Raw genomic sequence first — 18,931 nt, forward strand, 5'->3', positions numbered from 1 at the left:
TGTGATAGACTATCACCATTCAAATACATGTACACTTTCAGGTTTTCTCATTTTAGCCTTGGGAAAAATCAGTTACAGCCTATCTGGAAATTTTTACTGATTTCAATTTTACTGGATTAGAATTTCACAAAATTAGATCACTCATATAATTACATGCCACAATCAATAATACACGACACACTTAAATCACAGCACAATTTATACACAAAAATTTTCTACTGCACAAATTTCCTGATTTACGGTAATTTATGGGAAGTATGAATATGCATGAAGAAAGAGCTGGAGCAATAAAGAGGCAAGTGCTCCACAAAGTAACCTGATCATGTGACAGTCATGTGACTAGCTGTCATGTGATTACAATATACATGTACATGTGCACGTACCTTGATAAGTGATTCCTGTTCTGTGGTCTCCACCTAACTCTAGCTACAGAATAAAGTGCATTGACTGAGTATGATTCTTTAGTACGCTGCTGAGCTGTCTGTGTATCATATACCTGTACAATAGATAGGAATAAAAAAAATTGAAGTCATAATCAGCTCAAATATTCTACACTGCATAAATACATCAATATGCATAAGAAAATGTAATAAAAATGGAGTAATTTTGAAGCCATTTTTGAAAAATACCCAAGGCTTATATACTTATGTGGGGTATTTTTCACAATAATTGGAATTGCTTTAAATGGCCGTAACCTGAAAAATTGAAGTCAGAATCAGCTCAAACTTTCTATACAGCATAAGGACATCAATATGTATCAGAAAATATAATAAAAATTGGGGATGTTTTTGGAGCCATTTTTTAGAAAAAACCATGGGCTAGCTATAGCCTTGGGTATTTTCTCAAATTTTGGAGTTTTCTTAAAATGGCTGTAACTCAAAAAATTGAAGTCAGAATGAGCTCAAACTTTCTACACAGCATAAGGACATCAATATGTATCAGAAAATGTAATAAAAATTTGGGGTAATTTCGGAGCCATTTTTTGGGAAAAACCATGGGCTATAGCCTTGGGTATTTTTTCAAATTTTGAAGTTTTCTTAAAAAGGCTGTAACTCAAAAAATTGAAGTCGGAATCAGCTCAAACTTTCTAGACAGCATAAGGACATCAATATGTATCAGAAAATGTAATAAAAATTTGGAGTGATTTTGGAGCCATTTTTTTGGAAAAAACCATGGGCTATAGCCTTGGGTATTTCTTCATATTTTGGAGTTTTCTTAAAATGGCTGTAACTCGAAAAATTGAAGTCAGAATCAGCTCAAACTTTCTACACAGCATAAGGACATCAATATGTATCAGAAAATGTAATAAAAATTTGGGGTAACTTTGGAGCCATTTTTTGGGAAAAACCATGGGCTATAAAAAATACCCAAGGCTATAGCCTTGGGTATTTTTTCAAATTTTGGAGTTTTCTAAAAATGGCTGTAACTCAAAAAATTGAAGTCAGAATCAGCTCAAACTTTCTACATAGCATAAGGACATCAATATGCATCAGAAAATGTAATAAAATTTGAAATAATTTTGGAGCTATTTTTTGGGAAAAAAACATGGACTATAGCCTTGGTATTTTTTTCAAATTTTGGAGTTTTCTTAAAATGGCTGTAACTCAAAAAATTGAAGTCAGAATTAGCTCAAACTTTCTACATAGCATAAGGACATCAATATGTATCAAAAAGTGTAATAAAAATTGGGTGTGATTTCAGAGCCATTTTTTGGGAAAAACCATTGGCTATATAGCCTTGGGTATTTTTCAAAATTTTGCAGCTTTCTTAAAATGGCCATAACTTTAAAAATTTAAGTCAGAACTCAGAATGAGCTCCAACTTTCTACACAGCATAAGAACATCAATATGTATCAGAAAATGTAAATTGAGGTGATTCCGAAGCCATTTTTTGAGAAACTTTAAAAACTTGTAAAACATCCAAATTTGATCGAAATATTTTACACAGCATAAGTACATGTATATGCTGTACTGTACTATAGTACAGGGTGTCTTTTAGGAGGTGCATGACAAATGTCCCTGCTATAGTGTATTGACTATGTCCCCTTTTTTCAACTTAACTTATTTTATAACATGCATTACAAAAAAAATTGCATGCCTGTTCTAACAGTACCCACCCTTGATTACATGGTAATCCTGAAAGAGATCCAAAATTTCAGACAAAATAACTATTGTTTTCAATTACTAATAAACATGAATTGCTATTAGATGTACTGTACTATTACTACCACTCTTGTTATTACTAAAACATAACCATTCTCTGCTTATTTGTCTGCAAACATTGTGACACCATTCTTTAGTAATTTATGGTTTCACATACAACATTCCATTCATTGGACTATAAACAACATTGCGGTATATACATGTACATGTACTACATGCATAACCATGCACATACACTCTATATATAATACATGTGTACAACATACTATGTACATGTACATGTACATGTAAACATAATTCTGCAGGTGTAAATTTTTGCAGATTAAAAATGTTTCTTTTTCCTTGGAGTGTGAATTTATCAACTGCATAATAGTTGCAATAACAATTCAATCTCCGAAAATTTCATTTTCAGGATTTGTGTTACACAAAAAAATCAACAAAAACAAAAATACAACAAAAATTAATCAACATGTACAGTACATGTACAGCATATACCGTATAGCGGGAAATTTTGGAGGGACTAAAATTTGGTGAATTGCTGAATTTTGGTGAATGGTGAATTTTAAAATTTGGCGAATTTGTGGCCACGTGCCATTGAGCATGCGTATAATGGCTCACAATAGCGGATTTTATTTTGGCAAATGCCTATCAAAACGTTAAATTTTATTCCCTCCAAATTTCCTGCTATACAGTACATGTACATGTACGTATACATAAATGGTAAAATGCATGAATGCAGTACATGTACATGTAATACAAGAATCAGTTCTCTCCCTCCCACGGTTATTAATTACTTTCATCATTTTATCTCTTCCTGCTGATACGATCCGATGCTCTTGCTCCAAGTGCCAAGCACAGGAGTAGGCAGGTCCACTGTGAGCATTGATAGTCTTAAGAGCATGATCTGTGTGCCTCCTGTCCCATATCTATAAATAAATATTGAGAAAATATACTGTAAATATACTGTAAATATACTGTAAATATACTGTAAATATATCTGTAAATATACTGTAAATATACTGTAAATATAATATGCATAGACTGTATAAAAGAGTAACTAAAGCTGAAATTGAATGTTTGATAAATCATTAATTCTAATCACCAGTTGGTTAATTCAAGAAATAATTTTGATATAAATCCCACTGCCAATATTCAAGTGAGATATACATACATGTACATGTACACATTGTACAGTAAATTGGATGTGCTAATATCAAGAGTGAATGATTATTGATTGGCTACTACATGTACATGTATAAATGATTGAACAGGTCAATTACTGGTAGTTATCAGTGTAAAATTGATCCTTTTGACAAAAATCAATCAACACTTAATCATATTATATACATGTATAATGCAGATTATCACAGTGGCATGTAAATGTACATGTACATGTACATGTAATGTACAGGTATGTACATGCAAGTATACTATTGGCATATGTCTCATTACCTGACATACACCACTCTCATAGCAAGCAGCAAAAAGATGATCATTGTGATGATTATACTGGAGAAAAAAGGGAGAGAGAAGAGTGTTAATAAAAGACAAAAAATAAAAGGGAAATGAAGATGTACATGTAGACAAGAGAGATTACCCTGAAAAATTGATCTATTTGCATTATAATCTATTATGTGTACATTAGATACTACATATACATGCACATGACAAAATCTCAGACACAAAGAAGCTTTAAAGTTATTGATTGATCACTACAAACACAAACCCACCAACAGTGCAGACAAAAACACAACCACACAAGTTGTTTTTGAAGTTGTACCGTATTTGCCTGATTAAAAACCCAGCTTAAATAAATGCCCATCCTTAAAATATTCTCCCTATAGATGTGCATATTTTAGCCAATTTAGGTAACCTCAACTTTAGATTGTTCCAAATAGCTTAACTCTTGAAGCACAGTCTGATGAGCTAGGGGACATGGGTTCAATCCCTCTTCTGGCAGATTTTTTAAATTTTTACGCAATTTTTTCACTGTCAATGAATAAAAGCCCAGGCTCTAATCAGGCAAATACCGCATGAGGAAACAGAAAGTGTTAAAAATGATAAACTCACTTGAACATCTCTAACACTCTCAGCTCCAGAGTAACGTGATGTGACTGTCTTTTGTCTGGTGTCCTAAGAGAATAGAAAGAACTAATGAAACTAAAGGATAATATAATGTAATGTACGTACATGTACATGTACATTCACACTTAGATGTACATTGTACATGTACATGCACTGACACGTACATGACAAGAGCTCATGTACATGTACAGTGTACATAACCAAGAGTAGACAATAACAAGGGTATACCCTTGATAATACTGTAATTATCCACTCTTGACATACATGTATATTGTAACTCAATTGTGATTGTAGGGAAATATACTCAGTTGGGAAGCTGCGGGATAGAAGCTTGGGTCTTATGCACATCAGAATTATCAAATATGAAAAGCTGAGGTTTAATACCATACAATGTACATGTACTGTACGTGTACATGTACAATTGGAGCTGTTGTATGGATTCTGTTGTTAGTGTACACGTACATGTACATCTTGTGACTGATGGAAAGGTGGATTTACAATACTACCTACGCTAGTACTGATGTTACATTGACGTTAGAATAAAATTTAATTCTATTCTAGCGGAGAGCATGTTTAAAAAATCAAATCCCCCCTGCTCTTGATTAAAAATTGACTATACACTGGTCTAGTATGATATCGTAAAACAGCTTTAAAATGGCGGGTAGGTTGCATTAATACATGCACATGTCTGTATTTAAAATTGTTATTATTATTATTATTGTTGCTGTAATGTTGGTGCTGTTTTTTCCAAAAGTACACATAGTTTACCCACAGCTATTTTTACTGTCATTTCATTTCCCAAAATCAGTATGTACATACTGTATATATACGTGTACATGTAGACCAAATTGGCATATCAAGTAAAAACTCCTAAATCAAACTATCATTGCATGTATATGTACATGTGCTTGGATAGTACTACAGAATGAGCCGAAATGTTAATATTTTATAGCTAGTGTACATTTATGTACATGTACTTGTTTTTTACATGTAAATTACATTTAGATTTATATCATGTACTGTACATGCACACATACATGTATATCTGAAGCTTTGCTTTAAAATTTTATACTCAATTACCACATACATGTAATTCAAAATAATTAATACTTACATGTAGCACATGTACATGTACATGACTACATGTAAACGTACATGTAACAACAGTAGGTGCTGCCATATAGCAGAGAAATTAACCAATTAGGATCAGGTAGACTTTTAAAATTAAATCACACATGTACAAGTCAAGTTGAAAATAATTGCTAATAATTTAGTGTAAAAAAATTCTAGACGAGTAGGATATTTTATTATAATTAATTCTAGTGCAAAAGCAGAATAATTTCACAGGAATTCACACTATTAGAAATTACATGTAATACCATATATTATTTTTGAATTCTATTATTACTCCTTGGCCAAATTATGACTGGAATTAGTTGTAGAAAATGAAAAAAGACTGAGGGCACATAATGTACATGTACATGTACAAATACATGTACAAGTATACCGTATAGTGGGTAATTTTGGAGGGGATTGAATTTGGCAAATTTGGCATTTTGATAGCCATTCAACAAAATAAAAACCCACCATTTTGAGCCATTATACGCATGCTCAATGGCACGTGGCCACAAATTCGCCAAAATTAAAATCCGTCAATTACCAAAATTTAGCAATTCGCCAAAATTTATCCCCTCCAAATTTACCCGCTATACGGTACATGTTAAATAATTTCAAGTTAATTTGAATAGAAAGGATTACTTACAAAACAGACAATAGTACAGTCCTGTGAAGCACTGAGCAACACATTAGCATCTCTGGGATGATAACAAACACGATTCACTGCACGTTGATGGACTTCCTCATAAACATGATCTAATGGAACAGAGTAACAGCAGAATGAATGAATGAGTGAGGGAAGAGAAAAGGAGGAAAAGAGAAGGAAAGAAAGAGGAAGGGACAAATCAAGTCATGTTCAGAGTAGAGTTATTTAATTTACTAGCTATACATGATGGAGGGAGTTTTTATAAGTTAGGCTTATTTAATGAAACTGAGGGAAATTAAGATGACTATAAAGGGAAGGAAACAAAGATGCTCATTATCAAGATAACACAAGTACAATGTACATGCACATGCACTGTATGAATTCATCCCAAAATACATTGTACATGTAACCAGGGTTTCCCATAGGGTTGCCATGCAGCTTCTTGTCTGTTAATTATTAGACCCTGTACTATTATATATGCACATGTAGTACAGGGTATTTTGATAAAAATGACAAGGAGAGAATATTCCCTTTATATATATATTTTTTCAATTACATATACATGTTCCTACCGTATAGCCACAAAGTTTCGAGGCAATAAACTTTCGCGAATCAGGCCACAAGTCTTTTTTCGCGAATTAACTTTCGCGGTTCCTGCTTTAAAGCACACGTGTTTATGGGCAATACGGATATTTCACGGAATTAACTTTCGCGAATACGGAAAATCCGCGAAAACAGCGAAAGTTGTACCCTCGAAATTAAGCGGCTATACGGTATGTTGTGTAGAAAATTTGAGCTAATTCTGATCAAAATTAAATTTTCTATGAATTTTTAAAGTTTCTCAAAAATCGAGCTGATTTGGTCTGAGGCCAAATTTCATCAAAAATGGCTAGAAAAGAATTCTCCATTTTAATACTTTTTCTGATACATATGCATGTCCTTATGTTCTATATCAACTTTGAGCTGATTCTGATAGAATTTAGGTTTTTTATGAATTTTTTTAAATTACTCGAAATGCCGTGTATACATGTAGTTGTAAATTTACAACTTTATATTGAATTGCTACCTCTTAGCTCATGAAGCTCATACTGTTTAGCTCACTTAGCATGCTTTGTGGGAACCCTACATGCAACAATCGACATACATGTAACATACTGAAACTCATAAAACAGAACAACACTATTAATATGCATGCATACATTTTTGTATTTAATACATGTACATGCATGATAAAATGCGCATGTAAAGTGAAGAAGAGACTCACTGAGTTTTGATTTTGTTCTTTTATTGAGATCCCATAAAACTACAGCTGAATTAGTAGGAGCAGTAGCCAGTTGATTCTCTGAAGGAAAAAGAAAGAGAGAGAGAGAGAGGGGGGGGGAACAGGAAGAAGAGGAAGACAATGGTAAGGAAGGATACAACATTATGTAAGGGGAGAATAAGCTTTCATAATTAAACTAGGATAATTATATAATACCAAACTAAGCTATCTCAAATGAACAACAACAATAAAATCTAATAATAATAGTCTAATTGTATTATACCATCTCTTGGATTCCACTGAACATGGTTACTAGAGAAATTCAAATTTAACTGCTTCTGTGGCAAATTTCTCAAATTGCAGACTTCCTTGAGTTGATCGGTTGTGTCACAAATAATGAATACTAGAAAAATAAAATAAAGAGAACATAAATGTGAATATGCATGTGTACATGTACATGCAAGATACTTGAATGAAAGCATCAAATATGAGCATTACATTATACATAATAGTACAATACCAATACAGCTGAGTACTCATATTTCTTAAAATGAAAACATATACTAATTACTAACTGGGCTATAGTGGTTATATGTATTTTCAATGGTTAAAAAATAATTATGGTGTAATATACATGTATACATGTACATGTACACATGCATACATTTTTATTTTCGTTCCAGAACACAAAATTTGTACAATTAAAACCCTCCCACTATAAAGCAACATGTCTCATACTAATTACAATTAATTATAATACTTTTTCTGCCAGCTACAGCGACCCTCGTCCCATCTTTATTGGCACATATTGTATTTGCTGGAGAGCTGAGATTAATGGTAACCTTTTGATTCAATTGAGGACCCCCTCCTCCTATAAGAGGATCTAATAATTAATGGGAACATTAAATACACTCACTTCTCATAATAAGAGAACTCATTTCTGTAGTGACACTGTGACACACCTTTAATTAAGTGAGACTACACCCACTACACGAACCACGCCTACATTAAATGAGAAAGATGAATTCGCTGTTCGCTGTTCTTCTTTCTTGTTTTATATTCGTTTGCATTGAGGCTCACGTTTGTCTCATCTTCCCTCCACAAAGAGGAGGGATACCCGATGCTGTATTCACATATGCCGGCAAGTTAAAGTGGATTGCAAGTTTAAAACAAGCTAAAAATCTTAATCTTTTTTCCAGGTGACATAACATGTCTACACGTTCTAAAAGCTCCTTGTGGTGGTATGGCAGCTGAAGACCCCAAAGTGTCGTTCAAGTATGTACATGTACATGTACACACTTCCTTGTGGGCTAGCGATTTGGGGATTAGTTATAACTTGTAAGGTTTAGAATCTTACAACTGGGAAAGAATCATCATGACCATAGATAAAGTGTGTATTATTAATGCTGTAACTTTGATGCAATTGGTTTCTAATGTACTTACGTATGCAACAATGCGAGCCCAATGTAATGTCACTTTATTGTTCATTTATTATTATTATTATTGTAGGGCAGGACAAAATGGTAGTCTTTCGATCCAAAAGAATCTTGATCACTACTATGCTAGCAATCCGGTATGTAGATAGTCTCGTAAGACATAAAGTTTTCAATTGTACAATAGTTTGTATTTGCTAAAAAGAATAACATGTTATACCCACAACAGCTTTTTTAGCTATTCCAGTATAAATTATTCTATTGTATTGATACACATTAAATAATCAGATAGAAAAAAAACTGCACTAAAGCTGAGTGTACATCACTAACTACATGTATAACATGCTACAATAATAATTATTATTAGTCACTATAGACCAGTTGGCGCTGCTAAGTATGTACATAGAATTTTAAGTATATTCTTTTTGATACCGTAAATAAAGTAAAATTTTCCTACCTTCATTTTGGAGTCATAGTTTACTAAGAGTGGAATGGGAGAAAGCAATATCGTTGCTTCTATAGGTCCTAGTGGCACTTATTAAAGTCCATGAGCCAACTGGTATGATGATTTGGTTTCAGTTTAGTAACAGGGCCTATTTTCTTACTACAATTGAAAGTGAATGCTTATTATTCAGTAAGTGCTGCTTGTACTTACTCTAATTTTCTTTCCTGCTTTGAATGCTTTGACCTTGATAGGATTGTACTTATTACACCTCCTATTACCCGGGGAAATTACTTATTAAACCTCTTAGTGGTAAATAAAAGTTATTTATGAACCTAAAATCAAGCAATCTGATTGTTCAATTACAACTAGGCATGGTAGAATTGGAATTATTAGTGCCTAGTGCAGGTTTCCAACGGAATTTAGCATAGTGCTTATTTTCTGATGCAAATGGAAATTTTGAAATAATTCTAATAAAAAATAGATTTTTTTGTAAATTTTTTAAGTTGCTAAAAAATCTGTACTATAGTACAGGTCAAATTTTGCCAAAAATGGCTTGGTGAAATTTCTCTATTTTTATATTTTATTCTAATGCATGTGAAATTTCTCTAATGCATATACATGTCCTTATGCTGTGTATTAACTTTGAACCAATTCCGATCAAATTTGGATTTTTTTATGAATTTTTGAAGTTCCTCAAAAATTGGACCAAAATCCCTGTACTATAGTACAGGGGACTTTGGCTAAATTTAGCCAAAAATGGCTAGGTGAGGTTTCTCCATTTTAATAATTTTTTCTTATACGTAGCCAATTCCGATTAAATTTGAATTTTTTATGAATTTAAAAAGTTGCTATTAATACCATGTACATGTACATGCAGTATTATAATGTATTATAGTGCTTGTCAGCTCATGAAGAATGCTGTTTAGCTCATTTAGCATGCTTTGTGGGTAATCCTCCATGTACATGTACATGTAGTACAAGGGCAAAACACTTAATGCAGCTTCATTAAAACATGTAAACATTAATTTGTACATTCTGTACACATTCATGTCATCCCTGTACCAAAATTAATCAGATAGAAAAACACTGCAATCACTACATGTACATAGCTACGTACAATGTTACAATGTTGCTTGCATTTCAAATTAAGTAATTGGGCCCATTTTCTCAGTTTGATTGAAAGTAAATGCATATTCTTTAATGTTCAGTACTACTTACTCTGATTTTTCTGCTTTGATATTCTCTGACCTTGATACGATAATAAATTAAATATTTATCATTATCAGTACCTAGTGGTGCCATTATTATTATCACTGTTAACATACATGTACTCTAATGTTGCTTTAGGGGTATTGGGGAGTTTATCTGTGGACAGGAGGCGCAAAAAGAGGTAAATATGTTGGTGGATTCCCTGACACAGCTGATTTCAAGACTTTTGATACCAGATCTGTCGATGCTATGATTCCAGCTGACACGTAAGACTGGTTATTGAAAGTTTTAACATTTATTTATTCTCTCTTCCTTTCCTATCTCATTCTCTCTTTTAAACTACTTTTGTTTTTAGACCCACAGGGAATGCTTTTATACAGGTAATAATTTATAGGTCATCACACTTACTGTACATGTATATTATCGTTATAATTCTTCTTAGGTTATTTATGCTCCTAATAATCCTGATACTCCCAAGATGTTTTACCAGTGTGCTGATATAAAAATTGAATGATTATATCCTGTGATGCGATAATCAATAAATTTCCTCACTTTATCTTGTTATACTGTATAAAATTTTAACTGTTTTTTACTCTTTTTTGTATTTATGATTGTCTGCTGCAGAAAAAATTGGAAGTCATTAAAATTAATTAATATCTATAATTTGAAACTATACGGTAGAAAAAATTCCTTAAAAACAGATGCTTGCTTATTGCTTTGCTATTATAATTTCTTCCATCAGGAGTGTGGCAGATCATCATGTCTTTTGAGCACAATTTCACTACAACTGGAAATGTAAATGGCCCAGCCCTCTCTGCTGTCCTTGCTCTTGAAACAGTGACAGCTTTCATAGCTAATACAGTTGTTCTCTCCATCACTCTCTACCAAAGAAAGTCCTGGAAGCAGTCATCAACAATATTCTTCACTTCTCTCATCCTCTCGCATCTCGTGATGGTGTTCCTCTACCTGCCACTGTGTGTCATAGCTGTAGCTGCCGAGGAATGGATATTTGGCAGCACCTTTGAACAGCAGATTGCAACCTGCTCGTTTGCAGCATACGTCATATGGTATTGTGTGCTGGTCATACAAATGACACTTGCCATCATATCATTTGATCGATTCCTATTCATTGTCAAACCACGCATTCACAAAAGACTCATGAGGCCATGGACAGCCCTGGCATTTACTATTGGAATTTGGATACTTGCAGCAATACTCAATAGTGGCCCGTTTGTTGGGCTAGGGGAGTATGAATATGATGATACGTATGGTTCTTGTGTGCCGCTGTGGCAAGGTAACAATGGGTATGTTCTTTACATGCTTATAATCTCCATGATATCAATCACCATCATACTCATTACATCTATTTGGACATTCTGTTTCACTCGGAGGTTTATCAACGACCAGTCACAAGTATCGGGTGACAGTGTTTACGTCTCAAGGAAAAAGAGACTCTTTGGGATATTTGGATCAATGCTACTTGTTTATGGTATATGCTTTTTACCATCAATAATAAGTGGAGGCATAACAACGGTGGTCATTCTTCCAGATCCAGTATACGCTGTAAACATGGTTACCTTTCAGTTCATCACAGTTGCCAGTCCACTCGTTCAGTCCTATTTCAGACCAGATATAAAGGCTGCCATTATATCTTTCTTCGCACTATTTGCTCCAGCTTTAAAGAAATGGCAAGGGCTGACAAGTAGAAGCCATGAGACTTCAACCTCCCTTCCTGCATGAACAGTGAACTCTTTATAAACTGCAATTATAGTTGTTTTGTATATTTTACACAGTCACAACAAAAACTAGCTGTCAATTACTGTCTTGTATACAATAGGATGCCATTCAAGATAAATCATGCGCCACTATTATTGTGAAATATATTTGTTATACAAACACACCCAGTGAATGCAAACATGTAAAAGGTAGTGTAGTGTGTTTTTTGGCACAGGTTTGGAATGCTGCTTCCTTCATTGTAAGCAAATTAGGTTAAGCACAAGCATGCTTGTGTATATGTATGTACAATTATTTGTTAATAATGTTCATTGTTCACATGATGGTATCTGTATATAGTGTGAGACACAAAATTAATAATTGCTTGTCATCATTGCATGCATTAAATTTACCAAAATTAGAAACACTCACTCTCTTTTGTGGAGTATCTATATTAGGGCAAAGTTTTATCAGCTTATAGGATGGAATGTTTGGACTAGCTCATGCATCTGCATTGTTCATCTTTTTATGGAACTCTCTTTTGGCAAAGCTAAGGACATAAATGTGAATTAATTTTCACTAATTAATACAACTTTAAAGATGAAAGATTGTTAACCACAGTGTTAATTGCAGATAAATCATAAACCACATCCACTGATCCACATTTGCTAATGTGCAACCTGCAAACAACGAGCATGAGCCAAAGAATGATAATTCAGTGAACCTATACTACTCTAAATACTGATAGATCTGACTTAAGAAATATATATTTAGCAATAGGGTACCTCTTGCATATAGCCTGTTTTATTCATGTATTATCAGATGCTGAGATGCATGGCATCTGGCACAATAGTGGAAGGGAATACCCCACTGCCCACTCTAAAATATAATAGCCCTCTGCGCACGTGAGACTCAATAACTGCAGCTCCTATTAAAGGCCTGGGGTAACGTGGGGGTTTTGCATTTGGTTGGTAGATCTTCCTCTCCTCTTAGAAATGTCTAAGCAAGTCGTCATCGTAGGTGCAGGTTTAAGTGGGACGACAGCAGCCTCTTACCTGACCCAAGCTGGTGTCCCTGTCAAGTTATTCGAGGCACTGGATCGTGTAGGTGGAAGAACCTACACCGTTCCACCCCCCGAAAACTGCTCGGGTCCTGTGGATCACGGTGCTGGATATGTTGGTAGCACTCAAACTGCAGTGAAGGCTCTTCTACAGGAGCTGAATGTTGAGACTCATGAAGTCCCTGGGGACGGTTTCTTGTACACCCTCAGCTGGGGTGGAAATGTCTATTACATGAAAAACGTTCTCCCTGATCTTTTCAAGTATTTGGCCTGGTACGAGAGCGTTGCAATCTGCCTTGCTATTATTGATATGTACTGGAAGGGAATGAGCATCAATACTGAAGAACCGTGGAATTCACGAAACGCCGATGAATGGGACAACATGACTGTACAGAACTGGATTGATACTAAATTCCCTGGAAGCAAGTTTAGCAATGCTAGGACCATTTTCCAGTTTGTTTGTCGTATCCCTCTCGGGGTAGAAGCCTCCGAAACCTCATTTCTATATTTCCTTTGGTATTTCAAATGTGGTTCGGGTTTTTATGATTTGCTCTTTCCTGCACAGGACAGGATCGTGGTTGGAGGAACACAGCAGTTAAGTGAGAAAATAAATGCAACACTACCAAAAGAGTCTCAAGCCCAACTCAAAACACCAGTGCTTGCAATGGATAACAATGATTCTTCAAAAGTTGTCATTACTCCAGCAGGTAGTAGTCAAATTGAGGCTGAGCGTTGCATTCTAGCCATGACCCCTCATACTCGTGATTACATTGCCTTCAACCCACTCCTCTCTCCAATGTATCATCAGTTACCACAACGTACTCCCATGGGTACTACTATTAAAATACACCTTTTCTACAAAGAAAAATTTTGGCTTGTTGACAAAAATTTGAATGGAAATGCAACCATTTTTGATGGTGATAGCATCAGTCAAACGTATGACTGTACAGCCCCAGGAGGGACCCCTTGCCTTCAGGCATTTTACGTTGGTAAAGTTGGACGTCGTATGGCTATGATGGACCGTAAGGCTAGGGAGGCGGATGCTAAAAAAACAATTGGTAAAATTTTTGGAGAGAAAGCCAATGATAGCATTGGATACAGTGAATTCATCTGGGACAATCATCCATGGATTGGTGGGGCCCCTACTGGTACCTGTGCTCCTGGTACTCTTACATGCTATGGGAATGCAGTCCGTGCCCCAACTGGAAGGATCCACTTTGCATCCACAGAAACAGCATATGAGTGGACTGGGTACATGGATGGTGCTATCAGGGCTGGGCACAGAGCTGCCTCTGAGGTTCTTAAGGAACTCGGAAAACCAGAACCAAAGCCTCTCCCACCTGTACCTGTTGAGCAGATGCGTAAAGATGATGTGGATAAGTTGAAGCTCGTTGTTAATTTCACCAGCCAAAGTGTTCAGAAATGGTAAGTGGCTTGTGTATAGTAGTGTCTATAGGTTTGAGGTTAATTACATACACAATGATTAGATTATCATATTTATGACAGCTGTCTTCTCCCCTGCTTACAACTTACATGCATGCCAGTGATTTTAAAATTGTATTTTTTAATGTAGGAAAATCCAGATATCAAATTTAAACGTAGCAAGTAACGCTGCAGTTGCTCAGAACGCCACTACTAAGGAGGTAACTGATAGAATAATAATTTTACAGCAATCAAATTTTTTCTCCTGTCCAACTTTTAGGCTCAACAATTCTTGGCCACGCAGTTTCAAAACTCAAGTGAAGAGTTGAAGGATTACATTAAAGAGAATAAAATGCAGGCCGATGATCTCATAACTGGTTTGAAGATGCTTCAGGAAAGTGTTTCCAATCCTAATATGCTGGCAGCCTGAAAGGTGAAATGGATGTAAAAAAAACTTCTTGGACTTATTAAAATACTGTTAATTTTAATACATAGTTTTAGAATTTGGCATTGTAGGCTTAGTTACTTTTCTAATAATTTTGCATTTTTTTGTAGCAACTTGTTATCAAAATATTATAATTATAGCTATTTCTTGTAGCTTTATGTTTAAAATTTTTGACCCATAACTGAACGTATAACACTGCTTCCAAATAAGATAAAAACCCTCTATACAGTGAATGTCATTTATCCATGATTAATGTATCACACAACAAAAGAAATTTCTTTTATAATGCAGGGTTTTATACAGGATTTTGCCATAGTGTTCATGCAGCTTCTTGTCAGTGGATTGTCAAATTGCTTTAAAATTAGGCCAAAAATTGAAGGGAAAAAATTCACCATTTATATTTATTTCTGATACATGTTCATGTTCTAAAGTTGTTTAAAAAATTGAGTTGATTCCAATCAAGCTTGGATTTTTTATGAATTAAAAGTTGCTCAAAAATTGGACTATTGACCAAAGGCTATCCTTTGGTCTTTGGACAAATTTCATCTAAATAGCTAGGAAAGAATTTTTCATTTTTGTCATTTTTTGAGATGAGTCTGATCAAGTTTATATTTTGTTATGAATTTTTAAAGTCACCGTGACTTTAAATGCTTGTAGCAGCCAATGAAGCATGCTGTTTAGCTCACTTAGCATGCTTTACGGGAAACCCTGGTGTAACACACAGGCAAAAAATATTTATCCCAAAAGTTTTAGCTGCAGTGAATAATACAAAAGCATAATAAATGGATTCAGAGTGGTATGATCAATGAAAAAGATGTTTTTATCAAAGGAACTTTGTTATCATCAGCGCAATTGTCATCATCAATGCTAGTGATTCTTGTACTCTATTTGAATAATGTTGCAGGCGTACACAAGTTGTCCTTTATTGTCCTTGATGAAAAGCCTACACACATTGACAATACCTCCATATATATAAATATCAATAAATACAATACCAGTTATTATAAATACAAATACATACTACATCTTAAATGCTCCAGGCCTGATCAGCAATGTGGTCATTTAACATTTTTGTTTGATACTTTAAGTGGAAATTATTGGAAGGGCCCTGGTGCAGATCAGGACCTAGTGTTTTTACACATTCATTGTTAAAATTTGAACACAGCTGTAATAGCTACTCTGTAGGCCTATAGGGTAGGCCTCACACTATGGTTTTATTTTCAATGTTTTTACTGAATAACCACCAGTAATCACGTGGGGAGTCACCTAGCCTGCTCAAGTCCTCTCACTAGAAGACATGTCTAATTATAAGCAGCGTGTCCAGTATCTATGGCAGAGGCCCAAGCCAGTCGTTGTCGTAGGCGCAGGTTTAAGTGGCATGACAGCAGCCTCTTACCTGACCCAAGCTGGTGTCCCTGTAAAGTTATTCGAGGCACTGGATCGTGTAGGTGGAAGAACCTACACCGAGCAAGATAAGTTGGGTCCTGTGGATCACGGTGCTGGATACATTGGTAGCACTCAAACTGCAGTGGAGGCTCTTCTAGAGGAGCTGAATGTTAAAACTCATAAAGTCCCTGGGCCTGATTTACTGTACACGCTCAGCTGGGGTGGCAAAGTCTATTATATGGAGAACGTTCTCCAAGAACTCCTTCACGACCGTTTGGAGTGGCAAGAGAGTGCTGCTATCACTCAAGCCATTGGTGACATCTATCAGAAGGGAGAGATAATTAGATCTGAGTCTGGTGATCCGTGGAACTCAAAAAATTCCGAAATTTTGGAATGGGACAAAATGACCGTGCAAAATTGGATTGATTCCATGTTCCCTCGTATCGGAAACAAGTTTGACAATGCTAGGACCATTTTTCAGTTTATTTGTCGCATCCCTCTTGGAGTGGAGGCCCATGAAACCTCGTTCCTGTATTTCCTTTGGTATTTCAGAAATGGATCAGGTCTAGTGCAGTTACTCTTTCCTGCACAGGACAAGATCGTGGTCGGTGGAACGCAGCAGTTAAGCGAGAAAATGAATGCCCAACTCCCAAAGAGGTCTCAGGCTCAACTCAATACACCAGTGCTCTCTATTAATAATGACGATTCTTCAAAAGTGGTCATTACTCCAGCAGATGGTTATCCAATTGAGGCTGAGCGTTGCATTCTAGCTATGACCCCTCATACTCGTGATTACATTGCCTTTAGGCCACTCCTCTCTCCAATGTATCACAAGCTACCACAGCGTACTCCCATGGGTACTACTATTAAAATACATCTTTTCTACAATGAAAAATTCTGGCGTGTCGGGAAAAAATTGAATGGAAATGCAACCATTTTTGATGGTGATAGTATCAGTCAAACGTATGACTGTACAGCCCCAGGAGAAACCCCTTGCCTTCAGGCATTTTATGTTGGTGAAGTTGGACGTCGTATGGCTATGATGGACCCTGCTGCTAGGGAGAAAGATGCTAAAGCAACGATTGGTAAAATTTTTGGGAATCCAGAGAAAGCCAATGCCAACATTGGATACAGTGAATTTATCTGGGAAAATCATCCTTGGATTGGTGGGGCCCCTACTGGTACCTGTGCTCCTGGTACTCTTACATGTTATGGGAATGCAGTTCGTACTCCAACTGGAAGGATCCACTTTGCATCCACAGAAACAGCACAAGATTGGACTGGGTACATGGATGGTGCTATAAGGGCTGGGCACAGAGCTGCCTCTGAGGTTCTTAAGGAACTCGGAAAACCAGAGCCAAAGCCTCTCCCACCTGTACCTAATGTTATTAATGATGACTTGAAGATGTTGAATGACATGGTTAATGCCACCAATGAAAAAGTTAATGATTCTGCAAGGTATGAGCTATGCATAATAATAGATAGACATTGTATTGTGCTGTGCAATATTTTCTATTTCAGTGGGTTATAGATTTATCATGGAAAAAAAATTACGTGTAGCATTGTTGAGTTTTAGACTGTAAAAATTTTGGAGTGGAATTAACCTTCAAAATTAATTTTCCATTAAGTCTGTCCACAATAATAACTTACTAACCACATTTTAACATCAGTCTCATGAATGTCATCATTATGTTATTTTATAGGGAAACAAAGAACAACCAAGTACGTGTTTGTAGCTACTCACCTGGCCTTCGTATTACTACAATAAATTCACCTGGTTCAAATCCTACGATACGTATCTCTTCATCTTTTCAGAGACCCTCTGATATGGAACAGGTAGATGAGACAATTGTTGTTTAACTTGTAAGATGGTTTTTTTTTATTTTTCTTTTATAGGCTCAGCAATTTTTAACTCAGCGGTTTGGGAACTTAAGTGTTGGGTTAGAAAAATTTTTTTCTGCTAATAAAAGAAAAGACAAAGGCCTCATAGCTGGTTTAAATAAGCTTCAGGAATCTATTGCTGCTATTGGCTTACAATGACCTGTATCCATAGAATAATTTATTGACTTGTCAAAAACTAATTTTTGTATAAATCATTAGTTGTTGTTTTGAGGTTATTAAAATAATGTTAGTCTCAAATGAAAATTCAAATTTTTCAAAGTTTCAAATGTGCACTGTATAATTTACTGCAATGTCAAATACCTAAAGCTATAGCCCATGGTTTTTCCAAAAAATTGTTCCAAAATCACCCCAAATTTTTATTATATTTTTTGATACATATTGACGTCCTTATGCTGTGTAGAAAGTTTGAGTTGATTCCGACTTAAATTTTTCGAATTACGGCCATTTTTAAAATGAGCCAAAATCTGAAAAATGCCCAAGGCTATAGGCCATAGTTTTTTCCAAAAAATGGCTCCAAAATCACCCCAAATTTTTATTACATTTTCTGATACATATTGATGTCCTTATGCTGTGTAGAAAGTTTGAGCCAATTCCGATACGAAATTTTTGAGTTATGGCCATTTTAAAAGCAAATACTAGCTATAAT

At 35.3% G+C, this 18,931-nt stretch overlaps 4 protein-coding genes across 5 annotated transcripts; 3 read left to right on the forward strand and 1 right to left on the reverse strand.

Annotated features, from left to right (window-relative positions):
* Positions 1–246: 246 nt before the first annotated feature.
* LOC109582968 (WD repeat-containing protein 24-like) lies at positions 247–8,252 on the reverse strand. The gene is made up of 10 exons (XM_019998066.1): positions 8,187–8,252; positions 8,031–8,141; positions 7,554–7,673; positions 7,274–7,351; positions 6,010–6,119; positions 4,233–4,295; positions 3,615–3,671; positions 2,957–3,088; positions 384–496; positions 247–316 (listed from the first exon to the last, which is right to left on the reverse strand). Exons 1-10 carry the CDS (start codon positions 8,206–8,208, stop codon positions 247–249), a joined length of 876 nt encoding a protein of 291 aa, XP_019853625.1. The 5' UTR covers positions 8,209–8,252.
* A 17-nt stretch (positions 8,253–8,269) lies between these two features.
* Positions 8,270–11,007, forward strand: LOC105313217 (uncharacterized). Its single transcript, XM_011406454.2, has 6 exons — positions 8,270–8,411; positions 8,470–8,545; positions 8,780–8,843; positions 10,496–10,623; positions 10,713–10,737; positions 10,800–11,007. The coding sequence occupies exons 1-6, from the start codon at positions 8,282–8,284 to the stop codon at positions 10,869–10,871; spliced, it is 495 nt and encodes a 164-aa protein (XP_011404756.1). The 5' UTR covers positions 8,270–8,281; the 3' UTR covers positions 10,872–11,007.
* A 109-nt stretch (positions 11,008–11,116) lies between these two features.
* On the forward strand, positions 11,117–12,097 carry LOC105313218 (galanin receptor type 3-like). Its single transcript, XM_011406455.1, has one exon. The coding sequence runs from the start codon at positions 11,117–11,119 to the stop codon at positions 12,095–12,097; it is 981 nt and encodes a 326-aa protein (XP_011404757.1).
* An 890-nt stretch (positions 12,098–12,987) lies between these two features.
* On the forward strand, positions 12,988–18,511 carry LOC100632498 (amine oxidase [flavin-containing] A-like). 2 transcript variants are annotated; one of them, XM_019998079.1, is made up of 4 exons: positions 12,988–13,854; positions 17,135–17,841; positions 18,087–18,219; positions 18,280–18,511. In XM_019998079.1, the coding sequence occupies exons 1-4, from the start codon at positions 13,066–13,068 to the stop codon at positions 18,421–18,423; spliced, it is 1,773 nt and encodes a 590-aa protein (XP_019853638.1). In that variant the 5' UTR covers positions 12,988–13,065; the 3' UTR covers positions 18,424–18,511. The 2 variants fall into 2 exon arrangements, with proteins under 2 accessions (XP_019853638.1, XP_003387549.1); XM_003387501.2 differs by lacking the exons at positions 17,135–17,841; positions 18,087–18,219; positions 18,280–18,511 and adding exons at positions 14,704–14,773; positions 14,833–15,130 and having other exon boundaries at positions 13,009–14,555.
* Positions 18,512–18,931: the final 420 nt, after the last annotated feature.

The sequence above is a fragment of the Amphimedon queenslandica genome, unplaced genomic scaffold (genome assembly GCF_000090795.2).
Source record: "Amphimedon queenslandica unplaced genomic scaffold, v1.1 AMPQUscaffold_13341, whole genome shotgun sequence".
Taxonomy (NCBI): domain Eukaryota; kingdom Metazoa; phylum Porifera; class Demospongiae; order Haplosclerida; family Niphatidae; genus Amphimedon; species Amphimedon queenslandica.